General features: G+C 38.7%; 1 protein-coding gene across 1 annotated transcript in view; it reads left to right on the top strand.

The window, feature by feature from the left end:
* Positions 1–21,368, top strand: part of LOC122807957 (asialoglycoprotein receptor 1-like) — a 363,119-nt gene extending 341,751 nt beyond the window's left edge. Inside the window, exon 5 of the mRNA XM_044078988.1 lies at positions 21,317–21,368. Coding sequence (XP_043934923.1) covers positions 21,317–21,368 — 52 coding nt within the window. The remainder of the gene's footprint in view (positions 1–21,316) is intronic.
* The last annotated feature ends 399 nt before the right edge of the window (positions 21,369–21,767 follow it).

Here is a 21,767-nt window from a genome sequence, read left to right as displayed (position 1 = left end):
GTCAAAATCAAAGGCTCCCCATAACCCTGAGACCACAGCTACTTATGGGCATGGTGGCATACAGGCTGCTGTACCAACCAGAACTAAACCCAAAGCAAACATTAAAACCAAACCCCACTGGTGGGAATCCTCACCTAAACTGGTTATATAATAAAATAGAAAACTCATGGCCAAAATCAGGAATAGCAACTTGGTTAAAGACAAGTGCTCTCTTATGCAACTAAACAAAAAACTAAGAGGTCTACTTAAGTCCAACAAGGCTACCTATGAGGTCAGGATAGCCTCACAGACTAAGGAGAATCACAAGACCTTCTTCAGCCATGTCCAGAACCTTAAAGGTAACACCCAGCAGTGTGCTGAACTGGTGGTGAATGCTGCCACCTTCACCAGTACGGGTGACATAGCAAATCTTCTTACTGATGACTTAAGCTCAAACTTCACCCACCACTCCCCTCCAGCTTCTCCAAATTAAATCCCCTCCAGTATACTTCCCCCAACTATTATCAGAGACCAGGTGCTGATAGCACTTGCTGAAGACAAGAATAATACCTCTATGGGTCCCGACAATGTACACAGTTACACTTAAGGCAATCCAACTATAGCCCAAAAAACATCTATGTTCCAAGTGAGTGGAGGTCCATAACAGTCATTACCCTCCATAAAGGTGGACCGTCAATCGACCTAGGGAACTACAGACCTATTAGTCTAACAAGCAAAATATGCAAAGCCATAGAATGAATTATCATGGAAATGATAGACAAGGACATTGGCAACCTACAGACACAGAACCCATCCCAATTTTGCTCTGCTAAGGGAAGGTCATGCCTGCTTAACCCAATAGACTTCTTTGAGAGCATCAACAATTCAATGGATGAGGGTAAAACAGTGCATACTGCCAATCTTGACCTGGACAATACCCCACTTATGCATTTTTGACAAGCTGCCTAAGCTAGGCATTAATCCTTGCATAACTCACTAGATTGCCAATTAGCTAACAGACAAGACCCTTGAAGTCAGGAACAGTGAGGCCAACTCCACCAACAGACTGGTTACTGGCAGAGTAGCCCAGGACTCAGTGCTGGGCCCACTCCTGTTTGTCATCTACTTTTTGGAAGTCAAGGCTAACATTCAAGGCCTCTGGCTTACCAAGTTCATAGATGACTGTAAATTGGGAGCTATTATTGACTCCCCCCAAGACACCAACATCTTTCAAGAGAGTTTAACACAGGCAAATGATTGGTGCCAAAGGCATGGCCTAAAATTCAAAGTCCCAAAAATGGATTATAATCCCCATTGGAAAACTGGCAAACCAAGTTAATTACTGCATTGATAAAACACCCCTAAGAGCTGACCTAGTAGTAAGGAGTCTCAGAACACATATAGACACCCATCTGGCCATTGATAAACATGTAGCTAAGATAGCAAGAAAATTATATTATGTCACCCAACTTATAGGTAAGAGTATGGAATTCAGGTTAAAAAAAGTTATAGTAGCACTCTACTCCCCCCCATATCATTTGGCATACACCTATCCAGACACTTGCAGCAGTTGGAACATCCACAAACATTTCTCACCAGAATTTCTAAAGGCTCTGCCTTTGCATTCAGTCACCTACAGGCTGCTGAGAGGCATAGGTGCCGGAAGCTGTTGAAGACTGGGGAGGTGGAGGGTGAGAGGGGCACTTAGTGATCTAAAAAGGGGAATTTTTTATAACTATTTATTACCACAACATAGGTGCACTTGGAGGACATTTTAAGCTTAGCCAATTCCCTTTTGGTGCTTGAATTAACATTTTATGATTGGTCTTACCTATCCCATGGCTGATAATTATGTATTAGCCCTAGTGAGAATAACTGTGATCATACCATAGATAATTTGAGGGGATACAGCATTTAGGAACTGCCTCTGTCCATTATTGGCATGCGGGGCAATCCTGGAGTACATTTTCTATTTCCCATCCTTAGATTCAAGTTGCATTTGAATATGGACAGATGAGCTATGTTTTATTTTTATGTATAGTCTGTCCTGGACCAGTGGTAGTCTCTGTGATATATATCCATCCCTCCACAACATTCAGTTTAGAATCCTGGACTGAGTATTTCTGATGCCATTTGACTTGCTGATGTTCAGTAGGTCCATCTGGATTAGGTCGGAGGATGCCTTGTATGCCAGACATGTCACCTCTAAGCACTCTGTAGGATATTGAGTATAGTAATAAATCTTTGAGGTGGTCCATGCAAGACCTATTTTTTAGGACTTGTATCTTTTTAGTAAGGTATCTCTGAAGGTATTCCAATTGTTGCATGGGGCTGGACAGATGCATGCAAAAGTGGGCATTATACAAAATGATTACAAAGCTCTCAATAGGTCAAAGGGGGATAACAACATCTCTAGATCTAGATGATCAATTTGTTTATAAGCTGTGCAATATAGAAAGGCTTTCTTATTACTCTGGGCACATGTTTATCAAAAGTTAGGTCACTGTACACACAAATTCCCAAATGCCAAACAATTGGGTCAGTCCTCAGAGGGCATTGTCATGATTTTGACACCAGTTATTATTTGGGACAAGCCTTCCTGCATGATGGTTAAGTAATTTAGGGATTCAATAATTGCTCCTAGCTTGCAGTAATCTCAGACTTAGCTGGCCAAAGCCCTTTGGTATTTCCTTTTACTTTTGAGATGTATATGCCAAACAGAAAGTCTCAGCACCGCACCCTGGAGGACTCCATTGGTGACTGGTCTCTTCTCCTATTTTGATTTCCTGCATCCTGTGAGCAAGTTAGCAATCCAGCTAGTGATGCAAGTGTTTGCTCCTACATTATTCATGTTTTGTACTACATCTGAGTAGGGGATTGTGTTAAAAGGCTTAGCCAGATCAAGGTAATGTGGTGTGAACTGTTTTACCTTCATCCATTGCTTTGGTAACAAGAGGAAAGTTTAAAATTTGCCCATGATTTTGAGCCTTTCACACTTTCCTCTGAGCTGTTTTCAAACACATTTTTAGGGCCATGCATACATGTATGCATTCTTTGATTCACCTTCCTGATTGTATTAAATTATATCCCTTGCATAAAAACAGCACCAGTTGTTAGAATGTGTTTTAAATTTGTAATTTTGAACAGTCTTCTAGTAAGCAATGAAACAAAATGTATAAAACAATAATGACAAAACTACCTATTTCAGAAAATTTCAACCATAAAAGGCCACTTAAACTTCTGTCATTACAATCCACCACCAATATCAGTAAATATGCAAAATATCTGCAGAAGTCAGTCATCTAAATAATTCCACATCAAAGGGATCTCTCACACTACTTCATTGCCTGGAAAAAGGGGCCACAGAGAGTTTATAAATGTAAGGTGTTTGCATAAGATTCCTATCTCTATATCCAAAGCACAACTAGCAATATAAATGCACAATTAATCAATTGAAATTACTTTCTCTAAAAGTGTAGATGCAAACTAGTTAAGAGAATTAACCTTCAGAAAATGTATTATCACTTTTTACTTTGTTCAAGCCCAGCATGATGTTGTGTTGGCTAAAGGACAACAGAATGCAATGTAAGTTCAATAAAGCGAACACTGCATTCAGCTCAAGTAAACATGCATACATCACAGTAGAAATCCTTGAATATTCTGTTAGAAAAACATCATAGAGACAAACACATACACACACACACACACACACACACACACACACACACACACACACACACACACACACACACACACAAATACAAGCCAAGCAGCAGTTTTACAGCATAAATACGAGAGCCAAGCAGCAGTTCACAGCATAAATATGAGCTAGGCAGCAGTTTCACAGCATAAATATGAGCCAGCAGCAGTTTCACAACATAAATACGAGCGAGCGAGGCAGCAGTTTCACAGCATAAATACAAGCCAGGCAGCAGTTTCACAGCATAAATATGAGCGAGCGAGGCAGCAGTTTCACAGCATAAATACAAGCCAGGCAGCAGTTTCACAGCATAAATACGAGCGAGCGAGGCAGCAGTTTCACAGCATAAATACGAGCGAGCGAGGCAGCAGTTTCACAGCATAAATACGAGCGAGCGAGGCAGCAGTTTCACAGCATAAATATGAGCCGGCAGCAGTTTCACAGCATAAATATGAGCGAGCGAGGCAGCAGTTTCACAGCATAAATACGAGCCAGGCAGCAGTTTCACAGCATAAATACGAGCCAGGCAGCAGTTTCACAGTATAAATACGAGCGAGCGAGGCAGCAGTTTCACAGCATAAATACGAGCCAGGCAGCAGTTTCACAGCATAAATACAAACAAGCCAGGCAGCAGTTTCACAATAAATAAATGGAGGAGCAGTGCTTACCATACGGACGAGCCAGGCAGCAGTTTCACAATAAATAAATGGAGGAGCAGTGCTTACCATATGGACGAGCCAGGCAGCCGTTTCATAATAAATTAATGGAGCAGTGCTTATCATACAGACAGGCCAGGCAGCAGTTTCACAATAAATAAATGGAGGAGCAGTGCTTACCATACAGATGAGCCAGGCAGCAGTTTCACAATAAATAAATGAAACAGTGCTTACCATACAGACGAGCCGGGCAGCAGTTTCACAATAAATAAATGGAGCAGTGCTTACCATACAGACAAGCCAGGCAGCAGTTTCACAATAAATAAATGTGGTAGCAATGATGTGATTGGGAACCCGTGCACATCTGAGTTTAAAATTTACATGTACGATGCACGCATGGGTCCTAAAATAGGTCTTGTAGCTGTAAAAGTGGGGTGGCGCCTTCTCCCCCTCGCTCTGTGGTTCCGGCGCCCATGCTGAGAGCGGATCTATGCCTGATTTACAGGGCTTCCTCAGATCTAATCCTGAAGGATCCCCACACAATTGAACAGGCTCCCCAGTCATACAAAACAGAGTTCATCACTGACCCTATTCAAATGGAATCTTGACAATTGGATGGGGAATCATAAATTTAGCCCCAGTCTGGTCCACATGTCTCTTAGGACAGAAGCCATTAATAAGAAAAGCAATATCCTAAATATCACCCCTTATATACATAAATTCCTTGGCTATCTCCCTACTAACATGCCCTCTTCATATAGACACCCATGAAACTTGGGGTCCAAATAGGTTTGGGGTGAGCAGTCTGGGCTTGCAAGGGCCCTAGTGGTCATTAGATTAGGAACATCCTATGACTCTATGATCTGAAGTTGTACGGTGGGAGAGCCACAGCCTCTTGATAAACAGCCTGACTCTGTCACAAACAGAAGCTGAAGACTTAACTAAAACATTCTTGGCATCAGAGAATAAAAGCAATTAAATAAAACCCTACCACTGCCTGCAAGAAATCAGAACTGATGCAACTCAGTCTGGTTCTCAGTTTCTCTCACAAAAGGGCAACCAGGATTAAATTTCAAAAGTCAAATTACTTACAAGGGAAAAAAAATTCAAGTATTCCCTAGAATTACTAGATAAGGACTTAAAATGTTTACAGCTCTTTTATCAGGCACTGTAAAATCAGAGACAATAAAATGATTTAAAACAGATGCAAAGTGTGACATAAGAGAGAAAACCAGAAGAAAAAAAGCTAAAGAAAACAGCTAGGACAGATATAGATCATTAAAATGAATTTAAAAGCAGGTAAAATAATGAGAATTTCCAGCCACTTAGCTCTCTTTTTCAATCTTAGGCACTTAGCCTTCTGACGGAGAATCTAAGACTGGTACAAACAGTAGCTGAAGACTTAGCTAAAAGGTTCTTAGCCTCAGATAATTAAAACAATTATTGGAAACACTACCCCTTCCACCTGGAAGCAATCAGAACTTAATCAACTCATTATGGTTCTCTGTTTAAAGGTTCATAAATACTAGACTATTGAGGTGTGAGGATTGTAAGAAACCTAACCCTGCTATGGTTAAAATGGTAAATATTATCCCTTATAATTTGCAATATGAATGTCCAAAGCTGGGTAGCATAAGTATATGTTGTGCACTTAAATGTTCCACAATCTATGAGGGCTATTGGCATGTAAGCATGGGTGAATTTGCAGTTACCTGTCCATTTGTCTACGTTATCTTTGAATAGAGTAAGAGACGTTCTCTGCTTTATATGGAGGTAAATCCGGTTCCATAAAGGTGGTATTCTCTATGATGCACACTCATCCCTCTAACATGTTTGGTTAATCTTGCAAAAGGGACTGAGGTCCCTTGACCAAGTATTTCTGTTGTCATTGGACTTCTGAATATGTAATAAGTCTGACAGAAGAGGGTCTGTTGTTGAAGCTCTATATGAGAGGCCGAGGTAAGGTTGCCTTGCAGTAGCCTGTATGATACCAAGATTAGAGACAAGGCTGTAATGTTGTCAGCATAAAGTTTAGGATTTTAGGCCTTGATGTTTTAGTGAGGAAGTATTGCAGTCATACCTTGACAGGTGTTTGTAAAAATACATACCACTAGGGGCAGTATAATCTCTGATCAGCATCATGAGTGCTAAGTACAGAGGAACAATCATATCCCCGGGGCTGTATGCATTACCGTTCAATATAAGCTGTGCTTTGAGAAAAAAGATTTCCTTATAATTGAAGGTGCGTGTGATCAATGGTAGTTCATCGTCAGCATAGGTTCCCAGATCTTACATATAGGATCAGTTTTCAGGGAGGTATTGTCGAAGTGTTAGTTACAAGGGAAGTCATGTTTGCTAAAGATATGATTATATACTTCTTGGTATTTACATTCAGTCCCTGGTTTTAGCACCAACTATTTTTTGGGATAGGCACTCTAATAGGATCATGGTAGGTTTATGATGGCACCAAGTTTGCTGTCATCTGTAGATTGGTCTGCCCAATCATTTAACATTAGCTGTACCCTCCATGACGTAAATGTCTAAGAGTAAATGCCTAAGAAAAGTGTTCCAAGGATTGAACCCTGAACTTATCCACTAGAGACAGATCTCTTTGATTAGGTAGAGTTACCCACCATTATTTCCTGTGTTGTATTTGTAAGCCAATTTGCCATCCAGTAAGTTACATATGGCTAAACATTTAGCTGGAAATGTTTCTGTAAAATGTCTTAATGTAAGATGGTGTTAAATATCTTTGCAAGGTCCACATATACAGTGTACACTGATTTGCCCTAGTGCATTGTCTCAATGATTTTTTAAAGAAGTTAATCAGGTTAAGTAGGCAAGAACTACCCTTGATAACACTGAACTGGGTTGGGCCAAGAGTTGGTAGGTTACTTATATCCTTTATTAGTTGTTGAATGATCCTTTTCATAGCCTTTCAGGTTATGCTGCACAGGCTTATGGGTCTCTATTTAACCAGGTCTGTTGTAGCTGTCGCTGTCCTCCATTCACCTGGCACAAATCCTGTTTTATATTTTTTTCTTACAAAAGGGCAACCAAGATTTTATTTCAAAGGTTAAATCACTTAAAAGACAAATAAAGAGCAGCTATTTACTAGAATTACTGAATAAAAGCTTAAAATGCTTATAATATTTTATCCAGAAGCAGGGGGGTCAGAGGCAACAAAAACACACATTTAGAATAACTTAATGACTTAAAAATGGTTAAATAAAGACAAAGAACAGGAAGGAAAACAGATAATGTTAAGATGAACATTAAAATAGAAAAGAAAAGAGACAAAACAACAAGAATGGAGAATCAGCATTTCTCCCTGCCTTGTCTGGAATGGCTATAACTCAACCTAATTATCCTGGGTAAAAATTCTCATAAATAAAACAAATAAATCAACAAATTATGATGATTATTGTTTCTAAGTATTACACAGCCTTCAAAACAGTTCTATGTGTTGTGGTCCTGGGATCTCTGTGTTTTACTTCATTGAAAAGACACATTTTTCATAATATACTTTTAATACTATGCTATAAGAATGGGTTATGACTTACAACTTCTCAACCAAACTCTGCCCTATAAGTCCCCTAGCTATAACATTATCAGGGCTGACTGTCCATCAAAAAGCAGATGATATAGTTCTCTTCTATTCTACCTCACTAGGTATAACTCCCTATACCAACACTCTGCCCAAATTCCAGAATGCTGATTTATTCATTTCATTTCATAAATTAAACAATTATATAAAATCTGTAATGCTGTCCTCTATCGTCCATCCATAAAAAAAGCATAGAAAACATTGAAATCATTCTTTTCTGGTTAACCCAGTCTTTTCCAAATGAAAAAAATCATATCAGGTGAATTTAATATTGACTACCTCATGTTCTCCCCTAAGTTTCCAAACGTTAGTATTAATCTTTTTGGCCTAATCCAACTCATTAATATCCCTACAACCTACAATAAAACTACAAATAACAGCTCCATCCTGGACTGGATAATTGTCTCAGACTAATTCTCTCTTTTATGTCTCATTCGATAATCATGTTTCTACCATAGTCAGGAATTTTTTTTATTTAGCTCAGTTAATTTCTTGGGGAATATTTCCAAGATCCAAAGAAGTCATCTTACTACTGTATTCTTCCCATATCAGACCCATCATTATGTTTCTCCCCAGGCCTCCAATGAAAGTGTTTATTTTTTTTACTAAACCAAGTCAGGCAAACTGACTAAACAAAAGCAAAATAAAAAAATACCCTATTGGTATGTTCAGATCTGCGCATATCACTCAAGTGGAAAGGACCCAATGATTCTTAAAACAGAAAAAAATTAAAGTATTCAAATGCTGCAACTATCTTGATAGATTAGCCCAACTCTCCATATACTCTATAGCCAACCAGCTGCTCCAAGGTGACCCGTGTCTTCCTTTCTGAGGAATGAAAGGTCCAGTCCTATTTGACCTCCTATTTCTTCACAAAGCCAGTAGTTTTACAAGCATTCAAATTAAGAGCCTAAATTTACACAGACAAATAAACAAGAGTCAATAGAAGGATAGGCTGCTAAATCAACATATTCCTAGACTACAGAATAAGTTCTCACCGCAGGTCAAGCAAGGCAGAACTTTGTCTCCCTTTAAGGCTAGTCTCAATGACTGGATGGGTATGCACAGATTTACACCAGGATTATCATACACATCCTTGCTTGATTTGGAAGGTGGGAGCCATTAAATACTCTTAAAAGTTGTTAAGTACTTTTAAGTGTGTCTACTTGAAGGTATGTATGGCTAGGCCTCTTATGGTCCCTCTGATCAGTTGTCTCGATTTGTTCCCTTGTTCCTATGTTCCCAAGTTTGTGGAATGAATGAAACACAGAAAACACAAGAAGAAACATGACCCATCCTAATATCCAAACAAAAATAATCTTTTGGAATATTGTCAGTGCCCACTACAAAAATATAAGCTGAGTTAAATGCAGTTATAATAAAAAACAGACTGTAGTTTTACATTACAATTAATTTCTTTATTAATATTGCGGGAATTAAAAAGGGACACCCACTCACAAACATGTTTATCTATCTATCTATCTATCTATCTATCTATCTATCTATCTATCTATCTATCTGTCTGTGATCTATGTGATGTGTGTGAGTATGTATATATATTTATATTAATTAATTTATTTATTTATTTATCATTTTAGTTTACATTTGTTAACCGGGGAAGTCTAACTTGGTGTAAAGACCCCTTTGCAGTGGAGGCCCAGGGAGAAAAGCTCCAGTAAATGCAGTATAATCAAAATCTTTCAGATATACAATATCAACAATGTCAAGGAATACAAGTAAACTAAATTTTATAATGCAAAATAAGAAAATAGTATAATGCAAAATAAGAAAACAGTAAGTATACATACAAAAGGCTTTTATACTAATTACACTTTATACAGATATATGTTTATATATCCCCATCTATCTATCTATCTATCTATCTATCTATCTATCTATCTATCTATGTATCTATCTATATATTTAAATATACCAGATAGCTGGACAGTTATCTGTCTTTGTAACGTCTTCAGTTTTGCAGTTGCAGAATACCTGAAAAAATAGAGTTAAACCTTGAGTTCCAACTGAATTATGCGTATTCAGATTAAATATTACATCACCAGCAGGGTTCTAATTTGTCATTATGTAAGGAAAAGCAAAAAGAAAATATAAAAATGTGTAAGAAAGGGTGATGGAAACAAATAATTGAAGAGGACAAGATAAAAGAATGGGAAGAGGCCAGCAATTCATTTGGACTGCTGGCTAGAGATTCCTTCCCTATCAGGGATTGAAATCTGAGTATAAGCAAAGAGAAAGGCATAGGGGGATCCTAAATGAAAGACCAGCACTGGTAGAGTTCTCCTTCAAATCTAGAACAGGAGCTGCTGTTAAAACAATGATAAATAGTAGGGCATATAAAATATTGCATGATAACTGGAGGTTAGAATGGATTGGAAAGAGAAACTGGGTAAGGAATTCACAAAGAAACAATGGGGGGATACATGTATGACTCCCAAATATGCAGTAAAGTTAAGAAGATTTAGGATTTTACTTGGAAGTGTTTGCATATGTATTTTTATACTCCAAGTGTACTCCAAAGAATTTTTTCTCAGGTAGCTTGCAAATGTTGAAGATGTAATGGTGAATTAAGAGATAATTTGGAACATATTTTTTGGGATTGTAATGAGTTTACAGACTTTTAAAAACTCCCTGCAGACTACTCTGTGAGAAATACAGGGTGAGAAAATTGGTGTAACTAAGAACATTATATCTTTTTAACTGTGATACAGTATCAGAATTATTTAGGCACAGTAAGACTTTGCTGAGTTTATTTCTGGAGGCTGCCAGAAAAGCAGTTACTGGAAAACAGATATCAATATCTAAACCAACCATACTAGAAGTAGTGAATATAGTAACAGAGATAAAAGAACTGGAAGTGAGATCTTTGGGAAAGGGCAGGAGCAAATTATATAAAAAATGGGAGCTGTGGTAACATTACATGCAGAATAATGTTTTTAAGGATGACTGTATAGAAGATTATATGTGATATGTAATGTTTATAACTGAAAATATGTCAATATGGTTTGTTATTATTTATATAAATGTATGCTTGCCTGTGTTGTAAGTGATAATTCAATAAAGGTCTTTCTTGTTAAAAAAACAAAAAAAAAATTGACTCAGTGCTTTCCGCTATCTAGAAATTTCCCTCTGAAACAAATCTCTGTAGTGTTGTGAAATAACTTCATTGTGCCATGCCATCCCATTACAACATCCCAACTTATTTAGCAATTAGCAATTAGCAATTAAAAATGACACATATTTTTAAGACAAAACAAGCATATTTGTCATTGTTTTATACTTACAGTGTGCACAAATAGATATTTAAGTGGGTAAACCCACTGAGATTACAGTCCCTTTTTTGTGATAACCAGATGTTAGTACTATATATAAATGAACAAAAGCTGACAATATTAAAGTTTGTGAATAGGTAAAAGAAGCAATATATTAAAAAAAAAGGAAATGTGTGCAGTCTGGTGGTATAACATCACCTGATGACAGATAGCACTTAAACCCTATGTAGAAAATGGGAATAAAGGGGGTCAAAGATGATGATGAGCATGATAATTGTGATGGGAACTCTACTACCATCTACTGCATTCAGCTACATTGAGTTGTGCTGTACTGTACGTTATCATATGGTACTGTATAGGTGATGTACTATACTGATCTGTACTGGCATGCACCACATTCAGCTACATTGAGTCGTGCTGTACTGTATGGCATAATATGGTACTGTATGGGTGATGTACTATACTGATCTGTACTGGCATGCACCACATTCAGCTACATTGAGTCGTGCTGTACTGTACATTATCATATGGTACTCTATGGGTGATGTACTATACTGATCTGTACTGGCATGTACCATATCCAGCTACATTGAGTCGTGCTGTACTCTATGGCATAATATTGTACTGTGTGGGTGATGTACTATACTGATCTGTACTGGCATGCACCACATTCAGCTACATTGAGTCGTGCTGTACTGTACGTTATCATATGGTACTGTATGGGTGATGTACTATACTGATCTTTACCGGTATGCACCACATTCAGCTACATTGAGTCATACTGTACTGTACGTTATCATATTGTACTGTGTGGGTTGGGTTATGTACTATACTGATCTGTACTGGCATGCACCACATTCAGCTACATTGAGTCGTGCTGTACTGTACAGTATCATATGGTACTGTATAGGTGATGTACTATACGGAGCTGTACTGGCATGTACTGCATTCAGCTACATTGAGTCGTGCTGTACTGTATGGCATAATATTGTACTGTGTGGGTGATGTACTATACTGATCTGTACTGGCATGCACCACATTCAGCTACATTGAGTCGTACTGTACTGTACATTATCATATGGTACTGTATGGGTGATGTACTATACTGATCTATACTGGCATGCACCATATCCAGCTAGATTGAGTTATGCTGTACCGAATGGTATCAGATTGTACTGCACGGGTGATGTACTATACCGATCTGTACTGGCATGCACCACATTCAGCTACATTGAGTTGTACTGTCCTGTACATTATCATATGGTACTGTATGGGTGATGTACTATACTGATCTGTACTGGCATGCACCATATCCAGCTAGATTGAGTTATGCTGTATCGAATGGTATCATATTGTACTGTACGGGTGATGTACCATACTGATCTGTACTGGCATGTACTGCATTCAGCTACATTGAGTCGTGCTGTACTGTATGGCATAATATTGCACTGTATGGGTGATGTACTATACTGATCTGTACTGGCATGCACCACATTCAGCTACATTGAGTCGTACTGTCCTGTACATTATCATATGGTACTGTATGGGTGATGTACTAAACTGATCTGTACTGGCATGCACCATATCCAGCTAGATTGAGTTATGCTGTATCGAATGGTATCATATTGTACTGTACGGGTGATGTACCATACTGATCTGTACTGGCATGTACTGCATTCAGCTACAATGAGACGTGCTGTACTGTATGGCATAATATTGTACTGTATGGGTGATGTACTATACTGATCTGTACTGGCATGCACCACATTCAGCTACATTGAGTCGTGCTGTACTGTACGTTATCATATGGTACTGTATGGGTGATGTACTATACTGATCTGTACTGGCATGCACCACATTCAGTTACATTGAGTCATGCTGTACTGTACGTTATCATATGGTACTGTATGGGTGATGTACTATACTGATCTGTACTGGCATGTACCATATCCAGCTACATTGAGTCATGCTGTGCTCTATGGCATAATATTGTACTGTGTGGGTGATGTACTATACTGATCTGTACTGGCATGCACCACATTCAGCTACATTGAGTTGTGCTGTACTGTACGTTATCATATGGTACTGTATGAGTGATGTACTATACTGATCTTTACCGGCATGCACCACATTCAGCTACATTGAGTCATACTGTACTGTACGTTATCATATTGTACTGTGTGGGTTATGTACTATACTGATCTGTACTGGCATGCACCACATTCAGCTACATTGAGTCGTGCTGTACTGTACAGTATCATATGGTACTGTATAGGTGATGTACTATACTGAGCTGTACTGGCATGTACTGCATTCAGCTACATTGAGTCGTGCTGTACTGTATGGCATAATATTGTACTGTGTGGGTGATGTACTATACTGATCTGTACTGGCATGCACCACATTTAGCTACATTGAGTCGTACTGTACTGTACATTATCATATGGTACTGTATGGGTGATGTACTATACTGATCTATACTGGCATGCACCATATCCAGCTAGATTGAGTTATGCTGTACCGAATGGTATCATATTGTACTGCACGGGTGATGTGCTATACTGATCTGTACTGGCATGCACCACATTCAGCTACATTGATTCGTACTGTCCTGTACATTACCATATGGTACTGTATGGGTGATGTACTATACTGATCTGTACTGGCATGCACCATATCCAGCTAGATTGAGTTATGCTGTATCGAATGGTATCATATTGTACTGTATGGGTGATGTACCATACTAATCTGTACTGGCATGTACTGCATTCAGCTACATTGAGTCGTGCTGTACTGTATGGTATCATATTGTACTGTACGGATGATGTACTTTACTGAGCTGTACTGGCATGCACCACACTCAGCTACATTGAGTCATGCTGTACTGTACGTTATCATATGGTACTGTATAGGTGATGTACTATACTGATCTGTACTGGCATGTACCATATCCAGCTAGATTGAGTTATGCTGTACTGTACGTTATCATATGGTACTGTATGGGTGATGTACTATACTGATCTGTACTGGCATGTACCATATCCAGCTAGATTGAGTTATGCTGTACCAAATGGTATCATATTGTACTGTATGGGTGATGTACTGTACTGATCTGTACTGGCATGTACTGCATTCAGCTACATTGAGTGGTACTGCATTGTATTTTATTTTATTTATTTATTTACTTTTGATTATCAGGTTGTGTCTGAATGGGCAAGAAATCCATTTTCAGCAGATACCTAAAAAATATAAAAATACAAAAAGTAGTACAGTGAATAAACAAAAATGTACCAGGAACAATATTTACAGAAAAAAATACAATACAGATGAAACAATATTTGCAGAGTAAAAATCCAATACGGATGAAATGCAAGGCAGATACAGTACACTGGAAAATACAAATAAAAGAAATCATAGTGGGTTTGGGCTACAAATCACTCAACACTTTTTTTTTTTGTGGAGAGATCAAAGAAAAGAATATAGAAGTGAGTTTAAGCTGTAAGAGGCATAGGTCGAGAAGATTAATGAAAAGTGACAGTATATAACTGTACTAGGCTGGAGATGTGTAGGAAAATACCCAGTATTTAGCATAATATTGTTTTCAGAGTTGATTGAAAGTATGTGTGTCAGGAGTTGACAGAATATGTTGGGGAGAGAGAGAGTTCCATGATTTGGCAATTTTATAAGAGGATAAGGAGTCCACCATGATAGTTATGAGATCTGGTTACACTGAGCATGAGTTTATTGGATGACCTATGGGACTTAAGGTTTGTGTATGGTTGAACAAGGTCAGATAGAGCAGGGTAGAATTCATGTTTGTAGATGATTCTATGACCAATAGTTAGCTGGTTGAGAAATAGTAAGTTGTGGAGTTCTATCAATTAAGGTAGTGAAGAGCTGTACAATGATGAGATCTAGGAGGTAGGTTTGAGGGGAATATGGATATTTTATTATAGCAGGTTTCAAGGTTGTTTAAATCTGCTTTATGTAGTTTGGTAAAGATTTGGGAGCAGTAAAGAAAGGTGGAAAGGAGGTAGAATCTGGCAGTAGCTAATATGGCATAGTTGGTTAGATAGGGTTTTGCTCTATAGAGTGTACCAAGTTTTAGGCGCACTTTTTTGATTCTTAGTGCAATATGTTTATCGAACTTTAGGCCACTATCTATTGCAACACCTACAAGTTTTGTCTATTCGATTGGTTCTATTTTTGTGCCATTTGTAGAGAAGATAGTGAGAGGCAATAGGGTGTTAGTAACCTCAGATTTACTGAAAACCATGAGTTTGATTTTATTGACATTTAAAATAAGTTGATGGTAAAATAGGTAGTTTTTGATGTTTTGTAGGGCAATTTGAGTTTTGTCTTGCAGTTCTTTGGTAGATGGGGCAGAGCACATGAGAGAGGCATCACCAGTGTGTTGAATAACAGAGCAAGATTAGTGGAGGTACTGAGGTCATTGGTAAATATGATAAAAAGTAGAGGGCCAAGGATGGATACTTGAGGGACTCTGACTGTGACAGGTAGTAGGCGGGAGAGTTTATTATCCCATTTAGTGGCTTGTTGATGGTTAGAAAGATAGCTATGAAACCGGTTTAAGGATGTTTTACTGATATTGTATGAGGCTGTTGGTGAGATACTGTGTCAAACGCTTTTGACCTGTCAAGGAAGGTAGCTGAGATGAGGTCACCATTATTTTTGTGGAGATTTATGGTGTTTATGACACTTATAAGGTCTGTACTGGTACTATGTATTGGTCAAAAGCCATGCTGTGCATTGAAAAGCAGGTTGTTTTTACGGAAGTAGCCAAGGATTTGCTGGTGTATACATTTTTCCAAGATTTTGGCTAGTGGCAAGAGAGTGGCAATTAGTCTATAGTTGGAGAGGTCTGTAGAAGGGCCACCTTTGTGAAGGGATATGATATCAGATATTTTCCAGAGATGAGGTATATACTGTTCAGAGATAGAGCGGTTGATAAGAATAGCTGTGGGATAAGGAAAGGGATGAGGTGGCGAGTTTTAAAAATTTGTTGTGAAGTTGATCATCTGCAAGAGTACATGGTTTTAATTTACCTAGAAGTTTCTTTATGTAGCTGGTTTGAATTGGCTTAAGGGAGAAAGGGGTAGAGCTGAATTCTGTGGGGGATGATATAAATAGTGGTGGATTAGCGGTGTTTAGTAATGTAGTTATTGAGTTGATAAAGTGGCCATTGAACTGGAGGCTAAACATTCGCTAAAGTTAACTGTTGCTCGTGGTGGAGTAGTAGGTTTGTCGGGGTTCAAGAGGTGGTTCATAGATTGGCAGAATTTTTGAGGGTTATTTTGGTATTTTGTTGACAAGATTGGAAGCAAGATTTTTTTGCCTTTTTTATGTGTTTTTTAGCCTGATTTCTTAGTTGTTGGTAGGAAGTTAGGTTTGCTTTATTTTTGTTACCGTGATGAAGAGTCCAGGCTTTATCTCTTTGCTTAAGTAGACGTTTTGTTTCTTTTTTAACTAAGGTAGCTGTTTGGATTTGGAGCAAATTTTTTTTAATAGGGGCTAAGTTAGTAAGTATTTTTAGGAATGTTTTGTTAAAGTACTGTATGGCAAGGTCTAACTGTAGGAATTTAAGAGGTGACCAATCATATTGTTGCAACGATTACTTAAATATAAAGGGGGGAAAATGTGTTTTATTACAGATAAAATTGAATGAGATATTACTGGTTGAATGTATATGTTCTCTGATTGGATAGCCTGGATAGTGGTCACTAAGAGTATCAGGAAGGCAGACCGCATCATAACTAGTATTAGGTTTATTTGTCAGAATCCAGTCCAAAATACTCTGTTTATTGGTATGCTTATCTATATGGGTAGGATAGTTAATAATTTGACAGAACTTATATAAGTTTATAAAGCTGGTGGGAGATTTGGAGGCACGCATAAGTCAAACTAGGTTAAAGTCACCAAGTATGCTTGTTTCCTGGGAAAAGTTGGTGGAAGCCCAGCTGAGAATATATTAAATGGTAGATTGTTTTTTAGCTGGGTGGAAGGTAAATAGCTATGATAATTATGGACTTATGGGAGTTGAGTTCTAGGCATGCGCACATTATTTCAGAGTTGGGGAGGTCAGGTGGAGTAGAGTTTAGGTGTACTAGATTGAATGAGTCTTTGTGTATTATAGCTATACCACCACCCCATTGGACTATCCTAGCTAATCTAAATGTATCTAATCTGATCCTGCCTAACTTATCTAATCTACCCATTGGGAAGTATTGCCTCATTTTTACGTGGGTCTTCAACCAGGTTTCAGTTATCACAACTATATCTAGAGAGTGCAGGGCAATGGCAGTGTGGAATTCATGAACTTTGTTCATGATACTTCTGAGGTTGAAATTGGTTATGAGTAGATCAGAGTTACATCTTTTTTGGTATTGGGCAGTGGTGAGAGGATATAGTGGAGTTAGGATTTGTAGGGTGAGGTGAATGGGATGGTGAGGATTGGGTGTGTGGTGAATGTGGGACCTGTGTTAGGGTGGATGTCAACTTGGAGAGAGCAGAAGAGGAGAAGCTTTAGTTTGGAAGATTGTGAGTTTTGAGTAAGCTGTATGTGGAGCTATGGGAATGAATGTGTCTAAATGAGAAAAGTAGAGTTTTAGAGGAACCGAAAAGCCGTGGGGAGATGTGCATGTTTACTTTGAAGTAATGTGGATTGTGCATATAAGGCAGAGTTGGGGAGGGGTAGTTTGTATAGTGGTGGTAACAGTAAGAGGTGGAATGGCAGGCTAGGGTAAGGAGACCTAGTATGGGGGTCAATATAGTGATAGGCTTTGTAAGTGATATGATTAGGTTAGCAGTACTTAAATCTCTTTGTAGCTGTATAAGGAAATGAGATGGAAGGAAATATGTGTTGAGTGTAAGCTATTGGAATTGATGAAATGAACAGAGATGACAGGGTAGGTGATTTTGGTATCATATTGTACTGAATGGGTGATGTACTATACTTATCTGTACTGGCATGTACCACATCTAGCTACACTGAGTTATGCTGTATCGAATGGTATCATATTGTACTGTATGGGTGATGTACTATACTGAGCTGTACTGGCATGTACCGTATTCAGCTACATTGAGTTATGTTGTACTGAATGGTATCATACTGTACTGTATGGGTGATGTACTTTACTGAGCTGTACTGGCATGTACCGCATTCAACTACATCGAGTCATGCTGTACGGTACAGTATCATATTGTACTGTATAGTGCTATGTTGTACAAAAGTTGCAACATTTTAAAAATTAAAAAAGAAAAAAAGTTGCAGCATTTTACACTATCCTATAACTGTTTTCACTGTCCTCTTATGTCTCATACAGTTGTTGAGTTGTGGTATATTCTAGTACTTTGCAATGTTTTTACAGTTTTTGCACTGCATCACTTTCCCTTCATATATCATACAGCTACCCTGCCATCTGAGATACCAAAGCTCATTAAATACCAAAATATTACATATCATATACCACCTGGCATTTATAGACCATAAGGCCACAGTCTAAGTCTGACCCATCTGTTCCCAGCACTCAGCAGTTGTGTATAAACTGCCGTATGCTCAATGACAGACATTTGCTTTTACCACAGAATGAGTCTGAAAATGAGAGGCACAGATAGCTAGTGTAACTGCAGTTAAATTTGTTACACAAACTTAGTATAACTATCTCCACTACCACCACACCTACACAATGCTACAGTAACATAAAACCTGCCTTTCCTTTGCGGTACTCCTAAAATAACTTGGAAAACCAAAAAGTCCTCCTAGGTGTGACACTGTGGATACATACAGTACACCCAAACCTCAGCAACACACTCATGCCACAGCCAAGCCTCAGCATCACACTCATGTACCACATCCAAACCACAGCATTTCACTCATGTACTACAGTCAAGCTGCAGTAAGACACTCGTGTACCACAGCCAAGCCACAGCAACACATTCATGTACCACAGCCAAACATCAGTATCACAATGGTGCACCACATCCAAACACCAGTATCACACATGCACCACAGCCAAACCTCAGCAACACACTCACGTGCCACAGCCAAGCCACAGCAACATGCTCATGTACCACATCCAAACCTCAGCATCACATTCATGTACCACAGGCAAGCCTAAAGAACACACTAATGTACCACAGCCAAGCCGAACAACACACTCATACAACAGCCATGGCTCAGCAGCACATTCATGTACCACAGCCAAGCCTCAGCACTGCACTCCTCTTGCAACACAGCCAAGCATTAGCAGCACACTTATGTACCATAGCCAACCCCCAGCTATATACTGACACCCACGCCATACCATGTATGGATTCTTCCATCACTGCCACACAGAAGTGTCATCAGAGTGGTCTGTGTCCATGTCCTACTGGCTAAAAGAGGGGTCCACTGAACATGGTAATGTAGTTGTTATGGGCGATCCCATGGTGCAGCACACCAATGCACAACTGACAAGACTGGACAAAGACAAGGTAACAGTCATTTGCCTCTTAGGTGCCAGAATACACCATATCACTAAGGAACTCAAATCAATTCACCCCAAATATGAATATGACATGATTATTCTGATCTGATTGTAAAAGGCTTGAGATGTACCCCCCCCCTTTAACTATACAAAGACGGACGTAATGGAGCTATTTGATTATGTTTCTAAGGCTGGAAGGAAACTTATCTTTTGCAGCATCCTGCCATCACTAACGGATGATGTCACAGTATGAGCAAACGATGATTGACTATAAAAATAATTGCCTTAGTAACTGGTATCATTCTGAAGGGAGACTGTATTTCCACTTGGATAGGGATGGAGGACATTTTGTCAAGAACAGCCTGCAAAGGGAGCTCACATATTAATTAGCTCAAACTCTTTGTGGTGCCATAATGCCTTTTTAGATAATGTCAGTTTGGCCAGATTATTAATGTTGCAAATACAATTTCTAATCTCGTAAATATCATTGGAACACTGCTCTCTGCTAGGAGCTTAAATAAGAAAATACCATCCCTTCAGGCTTTCTTTACTCTGGAAAATGTGGATATTTATGTTGTCACTGAAACCTGGCTCTAGAACTGTGACAAAACCCCTCCATAACCAGCTTCTCTGCCTACCACACCTTTAGGTCAGCAAATGTAGATTGAGATAATGCTGTTGTAGATGTGTCTGTCTTTATACAGAACTCCATCACCTCTAATTAAATTGACCAGAATCTTGAACTCCTTCATATCCCAATATGAGTAATGAAGATCTCATACCATACCTTGGTCAGTACAGAAATCCTTCCATGAAATCCGCAAATCATAAAGCCATTCCATATTCTGCACTTTCCATAGTGAACATTATTAACACACTCTTAGAGATCGGTGTACTTTAAATTCCTTAGCACACACAATACAAAAGTAAATACCTTTAATGCAATACTGTTATTTTTGCAGTTGATTTTGTTGATAATGTCCCATGATTTTATTTTTTCTTGGATCTGTGAATGTCTGTTATGACATGTGAAAGACTGGACGCACAATGCTTTACTACCTAAATTGGCATATAACCTGCTATATCCATCCATCCAGAATGCGTTTTCCCATTTTTGCACATGGGGTCAGGGTGCCCATGCTAAATGCAGCAACAGCTGGGTCTTATAACTTTGGAAAGACAAGTTATCAGTACTGTGTCTCAGATGGAACCCCCAACACTGAAAATTAACATATTTGATGATCTATCAGTGAAACAATTGTTGTTGTGTCTTTAGGCTTTTCCCAGTTAGGGTTCACCACAGCGGAACTCTGGTCTGCTAATGATTGGCAGTAGATTTTTATGTGCCGAGTTGCCAGCCCTGACGCACAACCTTCAACGAAGATATACCCATTCACGCATGTATTCACACAGAAGATGCTTTAGCTGAGAAACGAACAGGGCAACGTCTTACTGTGAGGCGACAACGCTACTGCAGCACCACCACCGCAGTTATCTATCAGTGAAACAATAATGTATGTAAACAGATGAACTTCCAAAGACATATGTAGTTTACTTTTCTTTTTAAGGATTAAATGTTTTGTGTTAATTTTGTTTAGGTTCATGAAAAGTGTCTTACACAGTAAAGCTGATTTTTGTTTTGAGCGATAAAACACAATATTAATTTTAAGCTGTTTGTTACTTAAGGGAGTATAAGCGTGATGGACATTAAATGTCATACAAAGGTGCATGAGAAATGTAACAAAATGAAAATACACAAGGAGAAGTGTAACAAAATGGCAATACGCAAGAGCCTCTTGCAACTTTTCTTCATAAACTAGGATACATATAGCTCTCCAAATATCCGCAATGTTCCAGTGTTTTTAACATTGCAAACTCTCTCAGTCAAGTAGATCCCCACCCCAGACCAGCATTTTACTCAGGCTTAGCCTCATAAACATACTCTGTCTCCTTCTGTACCACTGTCATGCCCTCAGGTCAAACCATACAACACCAGTATATGTCAACAACCAACCCAACCATCTTTAGAGACTTCTCTAAAGAACAGTC

This window comes from Protopterus annectens, chromosome 8.part0, assembly GCF_019279795.1.
Source record: "Protopterus annectens isolate FY-2018-M chromosome 8.part0, PAN1.0, whole genome shotgun sequence".
Lineage (NCBI taxonomy): Eukaryota > Metazoa > Chordata > Ceratodontiformes > Protopteridae > Protopterus > Protopterus annectens.
The sequence above is the reverse complement of the archived record's forward strand: the minus strand, read 5'-3'. Positions and strand labels throughout refer to the sequence as shown.